Source organism: Eleutherodactylus coqui, chromosome 2 (assembly GCF_035609145.1).
Source record: "Eleutherodactylus coqui strain aEleCoq1 chromosome 2, aEleCoq1.hap1, whole genome shotgun sequence".
Taxonomy (NCBI): Eukaryota; Metazoa; Chordata; class Amphibia; order Anura; family Eleutherodactylidae; genus Eleutherodactylus; species Eleutherodactylus coqui.
The window spans coordinates 196,629,476-196,655,549 of record NC_089838.1 but is presented as its reverse complement, the minus strand read 5'-3'; the positions used below and the strand labels follow the sequence as shown (position 1 = coordinate 196,655,549).

Below are 26,074 nucleotides of genomic sequence, written 5' to 3'. Positions count from 1 at the left end.
ATTAGATGAAAGCGACTATCCTTTTTGTAAACTATGCATAATTTTGTATCGCCAGAAACGTAAGCTAGTCAGATAGTCGCCCCTGTTTAACACTATGAAATGTTTTCTAATATGATGCTGGTCACAAGATTTTTTTTTTTTTCCCCTCCTGACCAAAATCCAGTTTCAACTAGTTGATCTTTCCCAACTCCGGCTACTCTCTTCATTCTCATGCAGATATTCTGTCAATGTCATTCCTTTTATTAAGCACAGATTTCTAGGGCTTTAGGTCAATGTGGGAATCTAGCCCAGAAAATGCCAGGCCCTGTCTCACAGGGATTTGCCCTGCTGGGGACCGGCCTTGAGGGAAATAGTTCTTCATGCTCTAATCCCAGGCCATTCAATTACCTTCAGCAAAAGTCTCCAAATAACGTGAGCTCAAGTCACGGAACAGCACTTTATCTGGCGTCGTACTTTCTGGTATACTCTGGTAGTTGAACAGCAATAACTTGCTAACACAAGGCATGGGATGTATGTCGGACACATGGCAGATCACGCTGCTACCTTACTCGTATGGGCGAAAACCTGTATTTTTACTATACAGACATTAAAAAGCTCTGGCGACACTACACTGTCAGTATTGTGGGTTTTGCTTTTTTTCTATGTTCTTCTTTGGGTGGTGCGCTTCGGAAAGGAGAGAGTTAATACATTCTAATGAGGCCAATGAACCCAATAACTGGTCTGCTTTGTTTGCAGGGTGTCAAATTTTTACACAGAGCTTAACATGCCATATAGATTGGATTAAAGCGAATCTGTCCGCTCCTGTGAGCCCGTAAGCTGAAGTTATGGCCTCATGGTAGCTGAGGCTGTAAATCCAGAGATGTGGCTTAAAGGGAACCATCACCTGTGTAACGCAGCATAAACTAACTTGTGGTGCGGTTAGGACAGGTGATGGGGAGCCGGGGTTGTATTTTTCATGCTCATCCGCTTCCTGGCTCCCATAGTGCCCCCCTGTGAAGTCTGGAAAAAGTCAGCTTTCTGGCCAGCGTGCAGAGTCCTTCCATAGACTTCAATCAACCTTGCAGCATTTATCATCATTGGAAGGACCACACTTTTTTTAATACCGCAGCTGTTTTATGGCAGTGTGTTTTGTAAGAATTCTCCTGTGTCCTTACACCTCTAGAGAAGCCCATGGACCTGGAGAGCATTTGCTGCATTTCGGGTTCAGAGAACATCAAATTTAGCTTGTTCTCCTTGCCCAATCCTTTTGTTATCAAAGGAGATAAGTGGACCTCCTGACATATCTGACATGGCTTACTTCCCTCTCCCTATTCAGAACACATGCACATATATTAAGAGTCAGGAAGAGCTGTCGGACACGTATCTGAAGCGTATGGCCAGCTTTAAGCTGGGTTCACACAGGGCGGATTTGCCGCGGAAATTCCGTGCGGAGTTTCGCTATGGCAAATCTGACTCTGACCGCTAATCCTGTGCTTAGCCAGCCATATGGACGAGAAAAATCTCATCCACACGGGACAGCCAATCCGTCGCGGCAAAGCCAGCAGAAGCCGGTGCTGCGGTGCAGAATCCCCGGCCGCAGCATGCTTTTTTTTTTTTACCCGTTGCAGCTGCGCTTCTCTCTATGGAAGCGCCGGCCACAACGGAAAAGCATGCAGCCAAGCCTGCGGGTTTTGAAGCTGCGCTTTCCCAGTAGAAGTCTCGCAGTTTTTCGGCAAAACCACAAAATTTCCACCGGGAATACGACCTGTGTGACCCCAGCCTTAGAGGGGTCAGTAACATTTCATCAGGTCAAACGTCCTGGATGACGAAGACCTGCAGCATAGGCAGAGTTATACCTTCCCAAGAATACTACTTACCAGCATCCATACATACACAATAGTTTTATTATAAGCCTCTAATTGTTCATAGTCCTGGTATTTGGGAGGAGGGGCATCCAAACCCCTTTCCATTCCACTTCACCTTGTGAATAGTCTGTGGGGGATATACTCTGCAGCTATATGGAGCAAGAGAAAGCTCCGATTCCCCCTCCCCACCCCCACATCCCACAATGCAGCACACTCCTGGTATGCCATTCTCTTTCATTATTTTTTCTTCACTCATTCCAGCATGAGATTCTCTTTAGGATTTCAGACATGACGAAAAATTGTAAAAAAAAATCCCTAAAAACAATTCCTGCGTCTTATACATTTTGTTTTTTTCTTTTTTCTGTGCTTGTGGTGAGCTGAGCGAGTGAGACTTTAAATCCCTTGGGAGACTAGAACTCGCAGTACATGGTATAAGCGATCAAACTATTGCAATACTCCAGTGATCAGTGGGGGTCCACCACGGGATCCCTGCAAATCGGCTGGCTGAAGTGACAGCGGTGCTCGGGTGAGCGCTGCGGCTGCTTTGGCATGTGCCAGGCACAGTTGTACATTGTATAACCGCTCAGTCCCATGCCACGTAAATGAGACTGAGTTGCTGTTGTGTAACCAATGAATGTGACGTCGCATGCCTGAGAAGTGATACTGCGCCTTCTCAGACAGCTGATTGACGGGAAACCCGAGCCGCAGACCTTCATCGATCCGCTCCCGGTGACCTATCCTAAAGTTAGCTGATCAATATTTCAGTCCCAAAATACTTTTCCCGTTTTAAAAATCTTTTTTTCTATGATATGGTTGCAAAAAAATGTCTGTTTCCTATGTAAGACTCCTAATGTCACCGTAGTGCGATGCAGGTTTGCTCCCAGTAGTGGCTTGGGAGCGGACAATCGTTCTTCATGCATGTATTAATGTCTTTGTAAGTAAACTTTCTAGCGGATCACACCAGTTGAACTATCCTGTTCAGCTATCTCTGAACAGAAGACATGAGAGGCAAAAGCTTTTTGCCTTTGCTGATTATATCCTCTTTCACTAGCTGCTTCCTACACAGACAGTTCAGATGATGAGACCTCTCCGCGGGACAAACAGCAGAAGAACTCCAAGGGCAGCACGGACTTCTGTGTGAAGAACATCAAGCAAGCTGAATTTGGCCGGCGGGAAATTGAAATTGCTGAGCAAGGTAAGTCTGTCGTGAGCGTATACTTCCGATGGAAGGCAGTGTATACACAGATGTGTATCCCCTACAGGCTCTTGTTGTATGATGTATAGAATAATCACTTTTTCACTGTGGACTTCTGTATAGGAAATCGCAATCTGCTCAGGCTTCCTATACAGTCATCTCATACCAGCCTGACAAGGCCAAAAGGACACATGTTGGCTTCTGTCAAGCAATTGGATATGTTTAACGCTTTTTACCACTCATCCAGAGGAGTGTGGCTTTGTGAAAATGGCGTATGCCCTAAATTCATGTGACACTGTGCCAATCGTTGGCTTCGTTTACAACAAAAACTGCACCAACTGATAGGTGGTATAAAGTTTAGACTAGACGGCTATACCATTCTGCAGAATCACTGTGACAAGTCTATTTCACTATTAGTAAATCTGCCCCATTGTGTCTAGTAGATGGGTATTACATAAAATGCCCATCTAACACTAGGATGCCCTCCAGGCGGCGGCTGCTTCTATTAGTGGCCACCTGCATATTACTGGTCTAAAGCAGATAGATACTTGATAGTTCCTGTAGTCAGTGGTTGCCTCTGTTGTAGTGTTCAGTATTTAGCCCCAGGCATTGTATGTATCTAATATTGTCTCTCTTACCATTTGGTTTCCTTTTTTATCATGTAGAGATGCCTGCATTGATGGCTTTGCGCAAGAGGGCACAAGGAGAAAAGCCATTAGCTGGAGCCAAAATAGTCGGCTGTACTCACATAACGGCACAAACTGCGGTGAGCCGGAGCCTGCGGGTTTATTTTTAATAGAATGACGTAAACTCCCCAACTACACTTACTCAAGTCTGCCTTTGATGTAAAGATAACTTTCCACCCCTTGGTGACCTGGTTCTTTATACCCGATGTCACAGGAGTGTGATGCAGGCACAGGAATGTACCCATATTATGCTGGGAGGAAACTGGTGCATTAGAAAGGGTCCTTTGTGCAAGATTTTGGAGCAGGTAGTCAGGCGGGCATGGTCTCCTTTTAACTCCTGTTTAATACGACTTTTGGCTTTAAGTGCTTTTAGTGACCCTTTCCATTCTGCACTCGTGTGTTACTATATTGTCATATCAAGGTCATCCTGTACCGGCCTGTTTGACTGTGATAGTCGCAAGGATTATAATTCCTCTACAGGTTGCTTTAACCCCATAAAGACGTGGCCCTTTTTTCTTTTTACCTGTCATTTCTGTTTTTTTCCTCTCCCACTAAAAAAAAAATAATTTTTTTTTAAAACTGACTGCGTTTACTGTGCGGGGTAAATAATGCGTTACTTTGATAGACTGGACTTTTAGCCTGGGTGCCCACGGGATGGAAATCTTGTGGAATGTCCGCAGTGAGACCGCATGAAAACTCAGCAAAATGTCAGCAGCGGAAAGGCCGCTTCAAAACCAGCGCCATTTGGCATGGGTTTGAAGCAGCTTTTCCGCCCGTGTTCTGCCTCAGAAAACTCTCCCCATAGAGAGAAGAGAACCCGCAGAGGAAACAGCGATATATTGACATGTTGCAGATTTGAATTCTGCGCCGCATGTCAGTTTTCACGCGGCCTCTCCGCAGTGGACGGTCGGCAGCGTGTGAACGAGAGTTTTACAAATGTCATTGACTTTGCTGTTTAGGTTCAGGATTAAAAATGCAGGCACAATTTCCTCCTGTGTGAACCCAGCCTTATGGATGCTGTGATGCCAAATGTGTTTAGGGTTTTTTTAGATTTTTTTTTCTATTCCCTTTTTTTAAAACTGTTTTTTGCATTTTTTTATTTATTTTATTTTTAGTACCCATGGGGAACAAGAACTTGTGATGGTTTGATCGCTCCTACACTATGATGTAATTCCAATCTATCACGCCACAGCACAGGCATGACTTGGCTGCCATGATAACCAAACGATACCCCCACAATCTCATCACATGGGGCTGATTGGGACCCCTGAACTCCGATCGCGGCATTAAAATGTCAGAATTGACAGTGGCATTTCAAAGGTTCACAGCTGCGATCAGCGGGATTGCTGATCACAGCTGGTATGGGTGGGTGTCGGCTGTAAGGAATAGCCGACACCCGCATTGTATGGAGCGGGATGAATCCCAATCCATACAAACCCCAAAGCTCCAGGACGTAACTCTACATCCTGTGGTGTTAACGGGTTAATCACTGATCACCACCCATGGATATGAAGTGATAATTGCAAGGGACCATTTGGTTTAACTGCTTTAATTTTTCAGGTCCTCATTGAGACATTGGGAGCTTTAGGAGCTCAGTGTAGATGGGCTGCCTGCAACATCTACTCCACTCTTAATGAAGTGGCTGCGGCTTTGGCTGAAAGCGGTAAGCTTTTAACACAGTGACTTGTTGGCAACGTCCAGTATTGCAGAGATACATGTATGAGCTTGGCCATGTACAACTGTGTGTTTGCATGTGAACAACGCATTTAAGACTAGTAGTGAATGGAGTGATGTGAAGGAGGACAAAGAGGTGTCGCTAATGTGTGATACTTCACCACTTTTTTAGGTTTTCCGGTGTTTTCTTGGAAAGGAGAATCTGAAGATGACTTCTGGTGGTGCATTGACCGCTGTGTAAACGTGGAAGGTTGGCAGCCCAACATGGTGAGTCTAATGGCAAGTGCAAAGGTAGAGCTAGAAGAGCATTACAGTCTGATGGTTCAGACACTGGTGTTGATAAAGATGATACATCACTATCGACAACCGCAATTGGATGCTATATTCTTGTCCTCGAACTAGTATATTCATAGGAAACTTGGTCAATAAAAACCTAAAATGATATTCCTCCTAATGAACACCCTATTCCCTGGTGCAAAAGTCATTGATCTGCTTTTGGGTGCTCTACCTGTGCCATAGGGGGCCAGAGAGCATGCTGAAAAATGTCACCTGTGTCATCCTTACGTTTCCATATACAGATCATTAAAATGGTAGAGTATATTGGGCAGTTATCATTACACTGTTAATAACCACAATCTGTATACTGGGACATGTACACAAAAAGCATGCACCCCTCTAAGGCATCTGGCATGGCACGAACCCGTTTAGCATGAGTGACTAATGCTCTTACTATGCTCATATCATACAGAATGTTACATGTAGAACTAATCCACTGCTAGCAGTTGCAGCATTCCTACATTCTTATAGCTGGATGATTTACCCCCCATGTCCGGGCATTCTGTGTGCCGCAGTATGGTTCCTCCATACAGTACTGCAGAGATTGTCATTCATAGAAGCAACCTTGGTAATGTCATCCAATGGAGCATGCCACTATTTTCCTTCTTCAGCGCATCCCTGAAATCGGAGATGTGTGGCGCTGTACAATAGAGCTCCATAAACTACTTTTTAGTGTGCTTCAGCCAACAGCTCAAACGGAGCTGTGATACAACTGTGTGTATGAGCTCTGAAGGGAAGATGTAAAATAGAACATTCCTCTAGCTCCAGATGCCATAATCCGGTATATTAGATTAGCCTATAACCTTTAACCCCCTTGAGGCTAGTGCTACACATGTTCTTGTAGTGGGATCGTCACACATTTGCCAGCTACTAATCTTCACCCCCTCCGTGTTGTATGTACATCGCAGCCATGTGATTTCCTTGATCTCCTATCAGCTACTACTGTAACACCTTTTCAGCTAATAATACTAGGATGAGGAAAACGGCTCCGCGCTCTTGTGGATGAGGATACTGATGCGTAGAAAAAGACTTTAGATATATGGTTAGATTACCACTTTATTATCCAAAGTCTTAAAACCTGTTATGAGCAACGTGTTTCGACATACAAGCCTTTCTCAAGCTCAGACATGATGTCAAACGGTGCACTACACAGATAGAAATACTGACATATACGTAGTAACAGGGAACGCCGTGAGGCTCCACCTGCCATCATAGACGGGGGAGGAGAAACTCCCAATCTGTTGGGCGTCACCTACGTGGTGTTGCCATGGAACGCATGTAGGGTTCCAATATTCTTAAAGGGCTTTATTAAATTCTGTCATTATGACAGTCTGAGTGAGTAGAACCGATAGTATTGATTGCTGAAGCCTACCAAAATCATAATAAACATTCTGTTAGGGTATCAGCCCTCTTATGTTCTTAGATTAGGTTGCATCATTTAAAACGTATCACTATTAAAAAAGTATACTACTTTTCAGCTTATAAGGAAGCTTGAACAATGCCTCTGCAGTGCCACCTATTGGATGGCAGAAGTATTGTTCCATCTTTATTTGATTACTTCTGCCACCCAATAGGCAATCAAATAAGAAAGATGAAACAATACTTCTAAGAGGTTGAAACAGGCTGAACTAGATGGACATTGTCTTCATTCAGCCTAACATACGATGTTACGCTCCAATGGGCATTGTTCCATCTTTCTTATTTGTATATTACCCAGAGGAGCATGGATGTCCGTCTCCTCACTCACCTTCTTGGTGCTCTCCTTAAGGAGAGATGTTACCCCTCCCGACCTTCTCAGCTTTTACTCTTGACTATTATGTTCATTAATGAAGCTGCACCAAGACGTGTCGTGCCTGGCTTAGCAATGGACCCCAGGAAACTTGAAAGACTTGTTTAAGTCTGTTTTGGGAAGAAGCGGTTTGAATCTGAAGATAAATGTTGTCTTTGACTTAACAATAGTTGTTCTCCAGACTTTGCTGTGAAAGGAGGCAGAGATCTGCCAAGTACAAGTTGCTTGGATACACATTGGGCAGAGGAGATGTGTTACAGCATCTTAATGAGCTGAAGTGAAGATGTATACTGTGGGAACTACAAGACTAGTTCAGATGCCAGTTTGACTGCTTTTAAGGTCTGGTAATAATGTTCATAGGTGTCAACATAGTATAGGAAATGGTGCATTGGTTGCCTGGCTTTGACTAGTCTTGATCTTGACTCTGTAATAGTACTGTGCTAGTAGGGAGCTGACGTTGCTTCTATTCACATCATGAGCGAATGCGGCTGGCCGTTATAATCGCACTACTATTAATGGTCTGATCTCCATTATATAACTTTTCTTTGTCACGTCTTATATTAATCATGGTGTAATAGGAGGTTTAATAAAGGGGGAGTAAGGGCTCACTCACAAGTGGAATTTCACTGCATGTTATGCCCTACTTTTTTTACACGCTTAATACACAATGTGCAGCAAATACGTATGTAACGTGTATTCACTGTATTTTTACCGCTCACAGGGCGCATTCACATTATAACGGGCATATTACGCACCCAAATAGGACATGGCTGCGTTTCTTAACCCGCTATCTCAGGACATTCTTAAGCCAGGAAAGGATATGAGGGAGTCTGAGCTTGCATCTAATACATAGCAGTGCATAACAGAAACACGTTAACCATTTATATGCCAGCTAAGAAGGTGGATATACGAATATATATACATACATACATACATACATACATACATACACACACACACACACACACACACACACACACACACACACACACACACACACACACACACACACACACACACACACGTGTTTGCCTAGGCTGATGTAAGAAACCTATATGCACAATAGAATACATAAATTACTATAACATAAGCATCACAGGGACTTTTACTTTGACATGATCTTTGCCCATGCAAGTTATGGGCTACAAGTTTGGTCCCGAAGATCAATACTAGTCACGCCTGAAAGGGTTAAAGGAATTTTCCAGGGCTTTATATAAATGGGACATCAATATCAAAGTTCCACAAAACATCGTCTGTAGCTAGAACAATTTTCACACTTTTGATGTGTACAGATAAATCCTAAATTCCAAAATAAATCCTGCTAACCCCCCATAACCATATATGTAGATGGCAGAGATGTATCTGCATGCCGAGCTTTACAGCAGAACTTCTCTATTTTTTCAGAGTGTATATCACAGAAGCTGGACCCCACTGGCAGGGATTCCTTGTTTTTAGGGGTGCTTACATATCTGTAGCAGGGATTCTGCTTTCCTGCTCTGTTCGGGGAGCAGGAACAGGGAATCCCCGCTGACGAATGGTTCTGTCTCTGGATGGAACCGAACAGCGCCAGGCGGACCGCTTTGACTATAATGCTTTCCGCCTAGCTGCTCTGTTTTGGGGAAGGAAAATCGCTGCATGCAGCAGTTTTTCTTCCGGTATTTGTAGCTACATTTGTGATGCAGATGTGAAACCACCTTTAAGGCCGCTCTTAAGGCCTATTTAGACCCAACGATTATCCCCCAAAGCCGGCTTTTTGAGAAAGAATTGTTGGGTCTAACTGCACGGACATCGTTCAGTTTTCGTTAATGAGTCGTTCATTGTTGTCTTTCAGCAAGCTGAGAACGATGAGCCTTATCAGTGCCGCTCGCTGGTATCCCACTCGGAGAATACAGCCGGAGTATGAAGAAGACAGCGTTCCAGCTGTTGTCTGTATACCCCGCTTGGAGCGCTCAGCTGCATACCAACTGAGCACTCTGTGAAGACAGCGGCTGTATGCAGAAGATAGCGGACCCGCTTGTCTTCTGCATACAGCGTGAGCTTCATTTACAGTTATATAAAGTGAACGCTAAAAACTGTCACTGAAACTGCAGTTTGAGCGAATTTTGAGCAATCTTCCTGTGTAAATGCACACGATTATCGCTCAAAAGATGTCTTAAGAGAGAATCATTGTCTAAATGGGTGTTTACACGGGCGATAGTAAAAACGCTGTGTTTGTACAGCGTTGTGTGAGCGTTTGCCTGCATTGTCACGGCACAATGTTAGAAATTCTGCATTCAAACGCTTGTCTGAGAAGCCCTATGGAAATCAATGGAGGTGTTGTACAGCGTTTAGCATGGCAGACATTCGGTGTTGTATTATACGTCCATGGAACACAGATGAATAATACAGTAATGTGCATGAAGTCTAAGGCAAATTTAACACAGGCGGTCGCTATATCGCTGTGGGGAAAAAAAGCATCAAAGTTGCAGTTTTAGTCAGGTGATTTGTCTTTGAGCACCAGCAATGCTTTCTTTTTTTTTTTTTTTTTGGAAAAGATAGCGCATGCTGGCCGGCCGTTTTTATGCCGGCTGGAAAAGATAGGTCTTGTCCTATCTTTTTCCGGAGTACACCGGATGTTCCCCCCCACCCCCAATAGGCTCCTATGGGAACCTATGAGAACCATTAGGGAAGGGAGTTAAGCAGTGGATTGCATTACTAAAGTCCCTTCCCCTCCCCTTGCCGGCAGCTCCCATGGGCTGAGGAGGGAGGGGAGATAGTTTAGCATGACTAGCTCTGCTAAGCTCCCGCCCCCTCCCATTGCTGGCAGCTGGGAAGGGGTGGAGAGGGGGAGGGAAGAGGGAGGGAGTTTAGCAGAGCACCCAGCCGTCCTAATGGACGAGAAAACATGAGATGCAGCTGCGACTTGGTCACGGCTGCCTCTTGTTGGGGTTGTCGAAAATCGCAGTGCCTGTGTGAAAGAGCCCTAAGGCTGGATCCACAGTGAGGTAGCGTGTATGCTGAGCTTGGGGGTTCCATCTGAATCACCAAAAACTGCACTCAGGTGGAACCCAAACACAACCAATGATGTTTTAACGTTGGTCTCCTTTTGACCTGGTTTCAATTCCTTTTTATTTTTAGAGTACAGAATAGCATAGTCCGCTACATGGTGTTAACAGACATTACAGCAATCTTCTCCTCATCACAGGTAGCATTGCAATAAAAGCTGACAGCTGTTATAAAGCTGGAGGCAGATAACATACAAACCACTGACCATCAGTAATGGAGACGGCTCACCGCCACCTCTTCTTCTTTTTTTTAATTCTTCTTCAGGACTGTGCTGCAAAAACTGTTTAGTTTCAGCACTTCTCAGCATGATCATATTTTACATCTTAAGGTGGGCTCTGTCTTTATCTGCAGATTCTTGATGATGGTGGAGACCTCACACACTGGATATATAAGAAATATCCTAACATGTTCAAGAAAATAAAGGGCATTGTGGAGGAGAGCGTAACTGGGGTGCATCGGTAAGTGGAAACCAACTGTGGTATTATATAGTGTGTTGGCAGTATTCACTATTGTCTTTTCCTATTACAGACCTTCAATTCTAGATCTGGTTCATCTTAAACAATTCTATTGCATTTGTCTTGTTTATAGCCTGTACCAGTTGTCTAAAGCTGGAAAGCTGTGTGTTCCTGCTATGAACGTCAATGACTCGGTCACGAAACAGAAATTTGACAACCTGTACTGCTGTCGCGAGTCCATCCTGGATGGGTAATGATTGATGTGACAATTCTTGGTGCTTTTATTGACCTTTCTAATGCTTTGATTATTTTGTATTGCAGGCCATACATATAAGATAGCGATCAGCTCTACCATAAGCAGCAGGTTCAGCTAACTAATGTATAAAAAAAACAATTCCCACCCTGTTACTCTACAGTGGAGCACCACCCTTCAACCAAAATATTTAGATTTCAGGAAAATGTTTAAGTATTAAAAAAAATGAATTGCAATAGTTTAATAAAACAGTAAGTGAATGTCAAGTAAACTGTCAAACAAATTTAGTAAAAGGAAGAAGAAACCATTATGGCCGACTGGAGAAGGAAGTACTGTAGTAAAATAGAAGTCTGCCTATATACAGTAGAAGGAAATAGAAGGTGCAGCTAAGGCCTCATGTCCACGGGGAAAATCGGGCCCGCTACGGATTCTACATGGAGAATCTGCAGCAGGTCCCTCCTGCCCCGTGGACATGAGCGCTGAAAAGAAGAATTAATAAGAATTAACTTACCCGCAGCGGACCGGGCAGGTCTTCTCTTCCTCACAGCCGGATCTTCTTTCTTCAGCCTGCGGATGAACTCGGCACGTCGGCAGCAAGCCGCGCGCATGCGCCGGGCACATTCGCCGAGCCGAAGCAAGAAAGATCCGGCCATGAGGAAGAGAAGACGTGCCCGGCCCGCTGCAGGTAAGTTATTCTTATTTTAGGTCTCCTGCGGATCCGGACGGCTTCTATAGGCTTCAATAGAAGCCTGCGGGAGCCGTCCCCCCGGGAGACCCGCCCGAAAATTGAGCATGTCGTGTTTTTTTTCATGCTCCATTTTTTTTAATTCACTTTTATTGACGATCCGCGGGTATTTATCTACCCGCAGGTGGTCAATGCATCCCTATGGGATGCGGATCCGCGGGCGGGAGAAGAGTTAAAATCCGCTGCGGATTTTAATTCTTCTTTTGCCCGTGGACATGAGGCCTTTATGTTGTATAAAATTAGGATGAAACAAGACACATTAATGTTGCTAAAGCACAAAAGGAGGTAGAAATGGTCAAATCCATTAAAGGAGATAAAACCTTGGTCAGCTCTATTAGTGATGGAGAGAAAACTGGGATGATAACTGTATTAACTGAAATAAGGCTGTCACTGACCATTTGTATGACTACTTATGGTCAGTGGTTTTGGTAGGTTGTTTTCATAGGTCTGGCCATGGTATTACCTCTAGTTGTAAGGGCTCTCATCCAGGGTTTCTGAAGGCTGAGATTGTAAGTGAAATAATGTGCATATTTACTATTAAATATGGCGCTGGGTCCAGATGGCGTCAACCCCAGAAACTCCAATCAGTGATTGACTTGTTTAACCCCTTCATGACGCGACCCCTTTTTTTCTTTTTCCATTTTCGTTTTTTCCTCCCCCCCTTCAAAAAAATTGTAACTCCTTTATTTATCCATCAACGTCGCTGTATGAGGGCTTGTTTTTTGCGGGACGAGTTGTATTTTTCAATGGTGCTATTTAAAGTACCATATAATGTACTGAAAAACTTTTTAAAAATTGTAAGTGGAGTAAAATGAAGAAAAAAAATGACATTTCGCCATCTTTCTACGGCGCACAAACGGCAACAAAAGCGACATGATAACTTTATGCTATGGGTTAGTACGATTACTACAATACCAAACTTGTATAGGTCTTTTTTTTTTTTTTTACTATACTACTTTTTTTTTTTTTCCCGAAGACATTTAATTTTTTTCAATTATTTTCTGGCGTCATTTTGTGTGCGCAATCACTTTTTTTATTTTTCCGTCAACGTAGTTGAGCAAGGGCTCATTTTTTTGCAGGATGTCCTGTAGTTTCTCTAGTTTCTGATTCCAATTTGGAATACATACGACTTTTTGATCGCTGTTTATTGCATTTTTTCTGGGAGACAGGGTGACTACAAAAGTGCATTTCTGGCGTTCTTTATTTATTTTTTTCCAAATGACGCTCACCGTGCGGTAAAAATAATGCACTACTTTGATAGATGATAGATCGGACTTTTATGGATGCGGCGATACCAAATGCATATTTTAATAATAGATATGGCAAAAGGGGGGTGATTTTAAACTTTTGTAACTTTTTTTTTTTTTACAATTAAAAAAACCTTATTGATTTCTTTTTTTTTTTTTTTTTTTCTTTTTCTTTTTTACTTTAAAGTCCCCCTGGGGGACTACAACCAGCGATGCTTTGATCGCTCCTGCAGTATGACGTAATGCTATAGCATTACGTCATACTGCCATTTAACAGGCAGTCTGGTAAGGCAGCCCTGGGGCCTTTCAGAAATCCCCCGGCTGCCATAACACCTGCACGGCTCCCCCGATCTCACCATGGGGGGGGGCCGCGCGGGATCCCCGAACATCGTTCGGGGGATTTAAATGGTTAATAGCCGCGATTGGTCGATAGCGGCTATTGGTGTCAGCTGTAACAAACAGCTAACACCGCACTGTATGAAGAGAGGTTGCCCCTTCAAACAGCTGACACCGCACTGTATGAAGAGAGGTTGCCCCTTCAAACAGCTGACACCGCACTGTATGAAGAGAGGTTGCCCCGCAACCTCTTTTCATACATACCCCGCCGCTCCATGACGTACCGATACGTCACGGAGAGGGAAGGGGTTAACCAGCCCCTTCTAACAGGTAATGTCCTGATGATTGGAGAATGGCCAGTGTTGTGCCCATCCATAGAAATGATAGGAGAGAAGAAGCCGAGAACTAATAGCGAAAACTCTCCTGAAAGAGGATAATATTTCTCCTAGTGTCTGCCTTCTTATCTTACTGAGAGTAGCAGATGCTTGGGGGACACTTTTTTTAATAGAAGTGGTTGGAAGATCAATTATAAATTTAATTCAAGCCTGTCTAGGATGGGTGGATAAATACATACAAAGGAAGAAATAAAACAGACTGGATGGACCATGCGGTCTTCCTAAAATTAGTCAGCTCTTCCTAGAATTTCACCCATGCACCTCAGAAGTGTTCCAAAACCTAGTAGTTTCTGTGTGGCCGAATACTACCAATAGACATTTCATATATCTAGTCTTTAATTATGGAATATCACACAAATGGGTAATTTAGCCTTGTCTGCAAATACTAATTGAGCCATTTGTAAGGTAGGCATGCTTCCATGTGTATAAATGGAGTGACTTGTACACTGACAGTCATTGTTTGTGCGGTTGCTCTGCAGAAACTGCTGTGCAATAGTGTCCCTGTAATTGGGCATCAGTTATACAATTAGCAAATGGAAAATGGCAAGTAGATGGGTTGTATTTTCTTTAATATGTAATCCCGCTGTAAAGCAATTATCAGGGTTTGTTGATTAATGAGTAACATGAAAAGACTACATGGAAACCTAGGGATTGGCCGCTCTCCCATTTTACCAGTCCATTGTTCACTTGCTCCATGTGTGTATATACAGATCAGTGACTTTGATAATAGTTGTGGGGAACGTCAAGGACATTTCCACCTGCGCACCTCCATAGCTAGACAAGAATTCACATGTGAAAATGTTCCATTGGAGCTTTAAGGTCAATGCTATCTCCATGATTGAAGGAAATATGGCTGCTTTACGGTAACACAGCAAATTGCTATAATTGCTGAAACTTTGCAATCTATGGGAAAGGAATGTTTGAGGGCAAGTAACCAAACCCCATAGAACACAGATGGTATTTGTCCGAGCCTGCTCACTGTCTAAATTGGAGGCTGGTTGTAACAATGGAAGGACTGTGTGCTCATCAAGGGACCCCGTACAGGAACATCTGTGTGATTTTTCTGTTAATTCGTATTTCACTTGTATGTAAAAGCCTTCTTGGCCTGACTAAAGGTGATATACTGACATGATGTTTTCAGATGGAGTGGACATGGGGATATAAGACGCCTTCTGTATTTTGTATAGAAGAGAATAGTTATCTCAGTGTGGCTTCAAAGGCCAAATATGAATGGCACAAGCAGACCAGGATTATCATAGAGATCTGTATTAACAGAAAGGAAGCGGGCTATACAGTTTATTTAGTTGAAATAGAATATAGTTCAGAAACTGAACTTGGTCTATTGAGCTGCCCGTGTATTGGCATAATATGTCGGGTACAGTGACTGCTGTCGGAATTAGACAGTCATTGCAGCCCTTTGTTCTGAGGGCTGTTGGTCACATTGAACAGATCCCCAGCAATTGACTATTGACAACATATCTTGGTCACATATATACCCCAGTGTTCTAAAAAAAAACAAGCAAAACCACATGGCGCATTAGGCATTTTTCATGCATTTAGGATGGATTTTTTTTGACGTTTCATTGATAAGCTGATGTAGAAAAATGTCGTAAACGCCACACCTAGAGCATGCTGCGTTTTTGTAAAACCGCCACTGACCTAAAAGCTCTACAAAAAAAAACAAAAAACTATGTATGTGAACATTTTCTCATATTTCACTAGACTTCAAATGGACATCTAGCCAGAGAATTTAACCCCCCCAAAACAGCTATGCATGCTGCAAAATGTTGTGTGAAGCTGCGCCTAAGATGCCACTCTTGAATACTTTTTAGGTTAGATTCACATGGCATGGGGATATTGGTGTGCATGGCTTTCTATATAGTTCCACCCTCAAAAAAACCCTAAGATTAAAAATTAAATAGAATTGACAATTTTGGGCTTTAATGGTCCCAAAGCATTTCCGCTTTTATGCAGATTCCAGTCTACTATAGTTAGTGAATTGGTATAGTGCTAATCTTGGGCAGAGGAATAAGACTATATGCGTGTATTACACAATCTGTTCAGACTGCACTTGTGACCTTGTGGAAAAACCCTTTTTGAAAAACTAAAAATGAAACTTCTTTTCCAGTCTGAAACGAACAACAGACATGATGTTTGGTGGGAAGCAGGTAGTGGTCTGTGGCTATGGTGAGGTGAGTACCCCTGCTGGCTCTCTTACTGCTTAAGATCCTTTTGTTATTGAACCCAGTCTTTCAGGCCCAATGTCCACGGGAGATCCGTGCATCTTCCTGCCCATAGGGATGCATTAGCGTCCATAGGGCAGCTAAAAGCATGCTGATGTGATTTCTTCCCAGTGTGCGGACCGCACGCACGGAAATAAATTGCAGCATGCTCCATTTTCCTGCGGGTCTCCCATACAGATGACTCCCGTGGCTTCCATTTGAAGCCAATGGAAGCCGTCCGTATCCGCGGCACAGCCACAGCTGTTTTTGTGCTGTGCCGTAAGAGAGGAGGAGATTTAAAATAAAAAATATAGCACTGCGCATGTGCCAGGAGCATCAGCGCTCCCGGAAGCATCTACCGTGCTCAAGAAAGAAGATCTGGCCGGTGCAGAGGAGACCCGCAGTGGACCTGGAGAGGTAAGAAATAGTTTTTTTTGTTTGTTTTTTGTTTTCTTCTCCACGTCCTCGGGCACACACAGATACCACGGCAGGATTCAGCCGTGGTATCCGTGGGTGCAAGTGGACATGAGGCCTAAATGTAATTAGTCTCTGCCTATACATTGTGGTGTGTCTGTTTACACGGGACGATTGTCGCTCAAAATTCGTTGGAACACATTTGAGCCATAATGGTGCAGCGTAAATGCACAGAAATTGCTCACTTTTCATTCACAGGTTTTTAAACTGACTCTTCAGTCAGCTAAAAAACAATTGCTGGATTGCAGGCTTGTCGTTCTGTGTAAACGCTCCCCGCTTCACACATAGAAGGTGTAGCGCAGGGCGAGAAGTCTGTCAGTGCAAATGCTCCGCACGAGCGCTAACGAGCTTAGCGGTGACATCAGCGCTCATGCAGTCGTTTTCCCAACTGTCAGCCCGTGTTAATGGGCCATTACATGATGTTGAAAGGAAACACGAGCCTAATTTGTGTAGACTGGAGGAAGGAATGGAAAAGGGGAACATGACCAAAACCTTTAAATATGTTGGATATAAATGGTGTTCGGTAAGAAAGTGTTTTATGGAAGCCAAACACTAGAGGGAAGGGGTGCAATTGTAGGTTAATTGGGAGAAAAATCTGAAGAACTTCTTTTGCTAAAAGTAGTAAATGCTTGGGACAAACTTCCAGCAGAAGTGGTTGGAAAATCAGCAATAAATGAATCCAAGCATGTCTGGGATAAGCCTACATCTACACTAAGGCTACCTACACACAGCGAGTGCGGTATTGGGCCTAGAAACTCGGCCCAATATTGCACTTGCCAGCGTGCCTTATTACTGATGTGAGGCGTCTTTCAGTTCTGCGAAGTAGCGACACTACGGAGCAGCTTTCAGCCATATTAGAGCATTGGCTTGCGTTTCCTTTTGTTTTCAGTGGGAAAATCACATCAGACACCAAGCGATGTGTTTTACTGTCCTATTGAAAATGATGGGCGATTTGTTCCAAAGAATACAAAAAGATAGGACAAGCTCCTGTGTATGACTCCATTCAAAAGAGCCAGGCTCATATTTGTGCGTCTCGTAATGCACAAACCTCACGAGTTTCTCGGCTGTGTGAAACCGGCCTTAGAGGGATAAAATGGAAATAATATACTAGATGGACCTTTTTGCCATCAGTTTTCTATGTTTCTAGAATGGGACCTTCTATCTGCAGGATAGCCCTCATCAGTCATGTCTAGTGGTGTGCTCGAATCTAATGAAGTCCCTCTCTTTAGGTTGGGAAGGGTTGTTGTGCTGCTCTTAAGGCCATGGGATCCATTGTGTATGTGACAGAAATTGACCCAATCTGTGCTCTGCAGGCCTGGTAAGTAGAAGATCATAGTGTCCACATTTAAAATACCTGCATTTCTGAGCTATTACATATGTTCTATAGCATGCAAACATGCTCTTCAATGAGCCTGCACATGTTTCTTCTTACAGCATGGATGGCTTCAGGCTTGTCAAACTCAATGAAGTGATCAGACAAGTGGATATTGTCATCACATGCACCGGTATGATATGTAGGAACTAGCTTATTATCCTTGTACCAGTCTCTTTGACGTTAACATGTGATGACTCCTTCATTAGGCTGGGGCTTTACAATGACTTCGGCCGTAGCAAGGGTCCAGTGGCCGAAGATCAGTGTAGCCCTGCAACATCACAATGTAATGGAAGTCTATGCACTTATGTTACGGTCTACAGGTCAGGTTGCCATGAACCAACTATCAGAAGAAGTCCAAATTTCTTACTGTTGGGTCATGGCAATTTGCGAACTGCAACATTGCCGTACGGACTTCAATTATTTAGTGATTTTTTTTTTTATTTTTTTTTTATTTTTTAAGTAAATTTATTTTTCAGCCACAATGCCAGTGTCATGACCAGTGTTGCCTTGTAGCTTTAGCCTTATGGGCATTGTGAATGATTTCATGTGTACAGAGTTTTTATCATAGGATGTAAACAATCCCTTTACATCACTAGAAGTCCACCATTCAGCAGTTTGATATGATTGTTTATAAGTTTGCATCAGACAAAATACAGGAACTTCCATATATAATTACCCAAGTGCTTATAAGTCCTTGTTCAATTCATGAGGTTTCACCCCAGCTGATTCAGTAGGAAGCGTGATAATGCGCTTATTGAATCAGTCTCACCAAATGAACAAGGACTTTTATTATGAGCACTCGGTGATTTATATATGGACCCCCCTGTACTTTTGTTTCTACTTTGTTTTCAGTGCTTTATAAGCTTGCATCAAACGCATGGACCTTTTAACTAGATGACTGAACAGTCCCTTTACAAAACTTTTTTGGCACAAGGCTGAAAATCCTCTGCTGACGACTGAAAGGCCCCACAATTGCACCATGATTTTGCTTGTCTTAACACACTTCTGGCAACTCTTTCCCAAATAACCTTCCAAGGAGCCATAATTATTATTTTTGTGACTGTACTTTTAGAGATTAACCTAAAAGCTGCAAAGCAGCAAGTACTAAGGAGAAATAGATAGGTAATCATTCCGTGTAGATACCGACTTGCATATCAATTCTGAGCTCCGAACTGGAGAACTGCTTTCACCTTTTGGCTTCCATAACAAACCACCAACGCTCCATGATCATGTCATGGGGGGGACCAATGAGTTGACAGAGGGAGAGGGGGCTTAGGTGTCCTGGACCTGTGTCATTTCAGACCGTGGTCCTTGCAACAGTATGTATTGTATAAATAAAACTAACTCCCACTGTGTGTGGGGTGGGCTCGGCTCCTGAGCCGACTCCATGCCCATATCAATGTAAATATACAGCGGATGGTGCTAAAGGGTTAACCTTCATTTCATTGTTCATGGCAGCGGTTAGAGCCCACTCCATGCCCATATCAATGTAAATATACAGCGGATGGTGCTAAAGGGTTAACCTTCATTTCATTGTTCATGGCAGCGGTTATTAATTAAAAGTATTTACTACAGGTCATTCACACACATGATACAATGACGTATGTTTAATCAATGTGTAACTGCCCTGATGGTTATCAAAGCGCGCTGCTGCTGCTATTTAGATATGGGAGCTGCTGCTGTAGCAATTAAGAATTACCGTGTATTCACAGCCATAACAAGCCACCTAATAAGTCTTCGTTAAAACTGTACAAAGAAAAATAGTACCGTTCCAGGCATCAAGAAATCCTTGTTGACATCACTGGCTTCAAGGAATATCTACTGTGAAATGTATTTTCTTAATTGTGTAAGGCTTTTATATAAAAGATGTAACTAAAAAGTATAACCTGCAACTTAATAATTTGTGGATCCATTAGGGAACAAGAATGTGGTCACTAGAGAACACCTAGATCGTATGAAGAACGGCTGTATTGTCTGCAACATGGGACACTCCAACACGGAGATAGATGTGGTAGGTAGCACTGTGATACACTGACGACCTTCTGAATATATAGGATCAGTTTTGGGCTTAGTCTTTGATTTCCTATCTATTTTGACAAAGTAGGAATTGTGCGTTAAAAGAATCCAACTGTTTTGTAACTTTTCTTTAGCGATGCTGGAAATGGTAAGGGTCACATTATGTACAATCTTATCCTCTCAGGCGAGCCTGCGCACTCCTGAATTGACATGGGAACGAGTTCGGTCTCAGGTTGACCATGTCATCTGGCCTGATGGCAAGAGGATTGTTCTTCTGGCTGAGGTATGAGAAACCGCCTAAACTCTGTTTTTGTACTTCATGGTATGAAGGCTTAGTAACAAATCATATATATCTGGTATTGTATAAAATACGTATATAGATTTTAATTAAATTTTTGATTAGGGTTCTTTCTTCCACAATTGTATCATTTATGCACCAAGGAAGCTGGACACCAGAGGCAGAATGCGGCAAGTACAGGGACACTCGCTGCCTCCTCCACAGCATACAACTGATTTGTTAGGTGTTGGTTACATCATGCTTAAAATTTGAATTTGTGATCATCGCCCTTTTTCGTGACTTTTTTTCTGATTTGTTGCCAGATTTAATAAACTTTTTCTGTAACCACTGCAGGTCAGTTCGAATGAACTTGTTCTGTGAAATTCACATTACAACTATTTTCAAACTGTGCTTTTTGTCATTTTTCTCCCAGGGACGACTGCTTAACCTGAGCTGTTCTACTGTTCCCACTTTTGTTCTATCCATTACTGCTACCACACAGGTCAGTATTCTGCATTATCAGGTGCAGAGACCAGCACGATCCCGTCCATCCAGCTTTCATATAGACAGTGGACTTGTGATCCCGGTGATGCTCAGCAGACCTGTAGGGAGCACATCAAATACCAATCAGAAGTGCGATTTAGTGGCACTCGCCACAACGGATTACAAAAGGAATTTCCCATGTAACCTAATGATACACTGGGAAGAAGTGTTATTTTTTAGATGATTGGTTGTGTCGTGATTTGTGTAATTCTATACACTTTTCTGATTTGTGTAATTCTATACATGTGTTACGTTCATTATGAAGCACTTCAGTCTTGTGAGAAATATCAGTGGCCAAGTGTGCATGCATCTTCAATGGAAGGGGAGGGGGGGACATTGCCAGACTTCTGTAGTGGCGGCTCATTTCTTGTAAAAGCAGAAGGATTGACCATCTAAAACTTGACATAACAGACCTTTCCTTTCACTTGCCACCCTCTGTCACAGAGTCAGGCGGTCCTTATATACAGGAGATAGTTGGCAGATTTCACCTATGTAGGTGGCCTTTTACCTTAATCCTATTCTCAGTAGTCGATCATTTGGTCATGCCCAGTCAGCTATGTAACCAGGAGTTCTGCAACACTAGCAGAGGACTGAACCAAGAATACTCAAATGCTTATCTATGTCTTTTTGGGTTCATTTTACTATAGCACCATCATCACTTCAAGCCTCTGTTTTGTTCAATAATCGGTTAGAATTCTTTCAGATTGGCTGGATTTTTAGCTTCCCTTGAGAGATAATTTATAATTGATAGTTTGCCTGGAATGACTTTTGCTCATTTGGTATTGCTAAATATTCTATACATAGTATTACAGTTGGACTGTGTTACAGATGTGAGCATTGTCCTCTGACTGTGTGTACATTCATAGGCACTCGCCCTTATAGAACTCTACAATGCTCCTGAGGGGCGCTACAAGCAGGATGTCTACCTTTTGCCTAAGAAAATGGGTGAGTGTCCCCGTAGGCTCCTTTTTGGGTTATTTCAGTTGTATGTAATAAAAGCGGTAGCTTTACACTTAAAGGGGTTGTCTCGCGAAAGCAAGTGGGGTTATACACTTCTGTATGGCCATATTAATGCACTTTGTAATATACATCGTGCATTAAATATGAGCCATACAGAAGTTATACACTTACCTCCTCCGGTGCTGGCGTCCCCGTCTCCATGGCTCCGTCTAACTTCAGCGTCTAATCGCCCGATTAGACGCGCTTGCGCAGAAGGGTCTTCTGCCTTCGGCTCGGTTCGGCAGCAGCGGCGTTCTGGCGCTGCCCCATTCTACGCGTCATCGCGTAGCTCCGCCCCCGTCACATGTGCCGATTCCAGCCAATCAGGAGGCTGGAATCGGCACACGTGCCGGGGGCGGAGCTACGAGATGACGCGTAGAAGGGGGCGGAGCCAGAACACCGCTGCTGCCGAGCCGAAGGCAGAAGACCCTTCTGCGCAAGCGCGTCTAATCGCCATGGAGACGGGGACGCCAGCGCAGGGAAGGTAAGTGAATAACTTCTGTATGGCTCATATTTAATGCGCGATGTATATTACAAAGTGCATTAATATGGCCATACAGAAGTGCTTAAAGGGGTTGTCCCGCGCCGAAACGGCGCGAGACAACCCCGATGCAGGGGTTAAAAAAACAAAACGGAGAGTGCTTACCTGAATCCCGGCGGTCCGGCGTCTTCATACTCACCTGCTGAAGATGGCCGCCGGGGTCTGCTCCCTCCGTGGACCGCAGCTCTTCTGTGCGGTCCATTGCCGATTCCAGCCTCCTGATTGGCTGGAATCGGCACGTGACGGGGCGGAGCTACACGGAGCCGGCATTCTGCACGAGCGGCCCCATTGAAGACAGCAGAAGACCCGGACTGCGCAAGCGCGGCTAATTTGGCCATTAGAGGCCGAAAATTAGTCGGCTCCATGGGAACGAGGACGCTAGCAACGGAGCAGGTAAGTAAAAAACTTTTTATAACTTCTGTATGGCTCATAATTAATGCACAATGTACATTACAAAGTGCATTATTATGGCCATACAGAAGTGTATAACCCCACTTGCTGCCGCGGGACAACCCCTTTAACCCCACTTGCTGCCGCGAGACAACCCCTTTAATATAGAACTATATTTGGCTGGTCAATCTTTACATACACTTTACTGGATTTCATTTATCATTTTAGATGAATATGTGGCAAGCCTCCATCTTCCAACATTTGATGCCCATCTGACTGAACTTTCTGATGAACAGGCCAAATATCTGGGTCTCAACAAGAATGGGCCTTTCAAACCAAACTACTACAGGCATGTGCTTTATAGTTCACCGCATTATTTCAGTATCGGTTTTACTTTGTCAGTGCAGGCCTTTATTTACCTTTTTGTCATACTATACCTTACCTGATTGACTGGCTTTGTATGCTGCATGTTCAGGAAGTCCACAGTAAACATCCAGAATATGACGAGATTGACATTGGACTTAAAAAAGAAAAAAACTAGGACAGTAAAATCTTATACATAAAAGAACAAAAGGAACAATCTCTTATAAGAAATCTGTATAATCAACATGTAATGTTTAAGACATGCATGTACTTGCATAAAATGGCAGGGAACCGTAACAACAGATACTTTATGATCTGTTGATTTTACTACATGTTTGGCCATTGACAGCATGTTACTACTTCTTAGACCTCCTTATCGTGTTAGGTTGGTGGAAAGTTGAGTAATGTTACAGGGTTGTGGATGGTGATTCGGGTTCACACAGTATCATTGGTGATACTTTTAGGTACACCGATGTGAATGGTGATTACCAGAAATCAGAACGGGAAGCATCATGGGGATTTGTATAGTTGTAGGCTTCAGTCTCAAGCTTTGATTTAGACTCTGTTCACGTCTGCATTCTTTTATCAATTTTTAATGGATCCTTTTTTTTTTCTTTTTGAAACTTACAAACCAAATGTCCAAAGCCCCATTTAGACACTATTATGGCTCGAAATTCGCTCAAAAGCTAACTTTTGAGTGATAATCGTTGCGTGTAAATGTGCCCATCTTTGACTTTTCTGCCGAACGATGAATTTCAGTTAGGCATTAAATCCATCATTCAGCAGAACAGCTGATAAGAGGGACCGCATGCTGTGTTCTGCCCAGGGAGTGCTGATTACCTTGTCTCAACTGTCAGCCCCGTGGCAGAACAAAGGGAATTTATTCAGAGAACAGCGGGTGGTCTGTTCTCTGAATACAGCTCCCGACTGCCTTCCACTTTTCTTTGCACCAGTTTTGAAAAGTCCCCCCTTGTCCCCCATTCCTGGTTTTGATTGTGAAGTTAAAAAAAAACTTGTGAAGAAGACCCAATAGCATCTCCTGGTTATACCTGTGTTAGTGGGTATACAGTCCTGGTACCTGTGATTAATCTTTCTGCTACTACTCAGGCAGCCACAGCAATAAATGACCTTAAGGTTTTATCTTCTAGGTATTGAGTGCATCTGAATAACACAAACCAGGAGCTGTTGGAAGATGGGGGGATTCTGGAATAAATCAAATGAAAATAAGAAGCCTTTCGCAGCCACTGTACAGCCGGCTCTTTCTCCAAGAACTGGACTTTCTGCCATATTAGCAAACATTATATTAGGGTATTTATTAAAGTGAGGATGCCTAGAATACACTGCCTGTGCTGATCCACAGATTGCTGGGTTTTGGGGGGTGCTTGTTTCTAGGTCTTTGACAAGTCCCTCCAGATTTATGCTGTACTTATCCGTTAACAATGCTCATCCCAGCAGCACATGGGAAGGGGAACAAGTTAACAAGCATGAATCTTGAAAATGAAAATGAATTTATTTTGCATTAACTTGCATTTTTATTTTCTCTTTTAATATTGACGATTCTGAAGGATGCAAAGTGCGGATGTCTTAATGAAAACTGTAAAGTGACTTAAATCCTATTTTCTCGTGGTTTTTAATAGTGATAGTTTTAGTGTTATTTTTTTTGTTTTTTTTTTTTCTTTCCTTCCCTTGTCAGGTAATGGAGATGATAGTATTATTAGCCTCCACCTCTTACGTTGCTGCGATGACTCCAAAAACTTAGAACACTACATAGTCATTCACTAAACTGTGATACGTGTTAGTAGCTACATGATTAAATTAATGCAAAACTTCTTACTAGTTCTCGCTTGTACATTTTGCATTGTTCCATGAACCCATTATGGAATGACGACCTTACAGAATCTAGATGTGCTACATTTAACCATGAATTAATGAGAGGTATACCATCTGGTGCTCTGTGCAGATTTGTGGGGTACTTTTTGTACTTTTTTTTGACTGCCAACAAGTAAACAAGTGTCACGAGTCAATCTCCAGCTGTCGGACCCCATTAGTTCCTTGTGGGGGTCCTGTTTCCTGTGATCAAGATGGGTAAGAAATATTTTCTGGTCTTTCATGCCACCTTCCCTCAGTAAGAACGAGGGTTAAAAACTTAACTCTGTCTTGGCTGGAGGTTAATGTGGAAATTCAGCCGTGTTCATTCCAGCATTCTCATACTAAAGGTTAGTAATTAGAGATGAGCGCACGTACTCGTTTAGGGCGATTTCGCACTAGAGCGCCGCTTTTTTCGAGTAACTGACTACTCGAGCGAAAAGATTCGGGGGGCGCCGGGGGTGATCGGGGGGTTGCAGAGGGGAGTGGGGGGAGAGAGCTCCCCACTGCTACCCCACGCCCCCCCCCCCCCCCCCCCCCCGAATCTTTTCGCCCGAGTAGTCAGTTACTTGAAAAAAGCGGCGCTCTAGTGCGAAATCGCCCTAAACGAGTACGTTCGCTCATCTCTATTAGTAATGATTAGCACCCTTTTTTGTTTCTTCTAGCTAATCTGTAAAATTAAATACAGTGATATTCCCAATATCCCGGGATCGTAAAACTTCAAATGAATCTTGCAGTTAAACCCAAGGAACAAACCGTGCACAGGGGCGAGGGGAATTTCTAAAATGGCAATGGACAGAATTGTATAACCTTTATGGCAATATTTGTAGCGTTCAGCCTCTGATTAATTCATTGTTTCATGTGGTGCCTTGTCTGTATGGCACAGCAAGCCTTTTCATTTTGCCATAAAATAATAGGCATAAAGAAAACGACAACTAATTGCTGCTAAATGACAGAAACCTAAACTCGGTACTGCTGTATGTCTGTGCTAGTCATTCTAGTCTTGTC

At 43.2% G+C, this 26,074-nt stretch overlaps 1 protein-coding gene across 5 annotated transcripts in view; it reads left to right on the top strand.

The window, feature by feature from the left end:
- The window catches only part of AHCYL2 (adenosylhomocysteinase like 2), a 97,785-nt gene extending 72,756 nt beyond the window's left edge, over positions 1-25,029 (top strand). For 3 of the 5 annotated variants that reach the window (XM_066592167.1, XM_066592168.1, XM_066592171.1), the window contains exons 3-17: positions 2,896-3,039; positions 3,705-3,805; positions 5,286-5,388; positions 5,572-5,666; positions 10,921-11,027; positions 11,158-11,274; positions 16,129-16,192; positions 17,926-18,014; positions 18,131-18,201; positions 19,988-20,082; positions 20,272-20,370; positions 20,798-20,866; positions 21,774-21,852; positions 23,066-23,186; positions 24,349-25,029. In XM_066592167.1, the coding sequence (XP_066448264.1) occupies positions 2,896-3,039; positions 3,705-3,805; positions 5,286-5,388; positions 5,572-5,666; positions 10,921-11,027; positions 11,158-11,274; positions 16,129-16,192; positions 17,926-18,014; positions 18,131-18,201; positions 19,988-20,082; positions 20,272-20,370; positions 20,798-20,866; positions 21,774-21,852; positions 23,066-23,186; positions 24,349-24,355 (1,361 nt within the window). In that variant the 3' untranslated portion in view covers positions 24,356-25,029. The remainder of the gene's footprint in view (positions 1-2,895; positions 3,040-3,704; positions 3,806-5,285; positions 5,389-5,571; positions 5,667-10,920; positions 11,028-11,157; positions 11,275-16,128; positions 16,193-17,925; positions 18,015-18,130; positions 18,202-19,987; positions 20,083-20,271; positions 20,371-20,797; positions 20,867-21,773; positions 21,853-23,065; positions 23,187-24,348) is intronic. The other 2 variants (XM_066592170.1, XM_066592169.1) reach the window with 1 other exon arrangement.
- Positions 25,030-26,074: the final 1,045 nt, after the last annotated feature.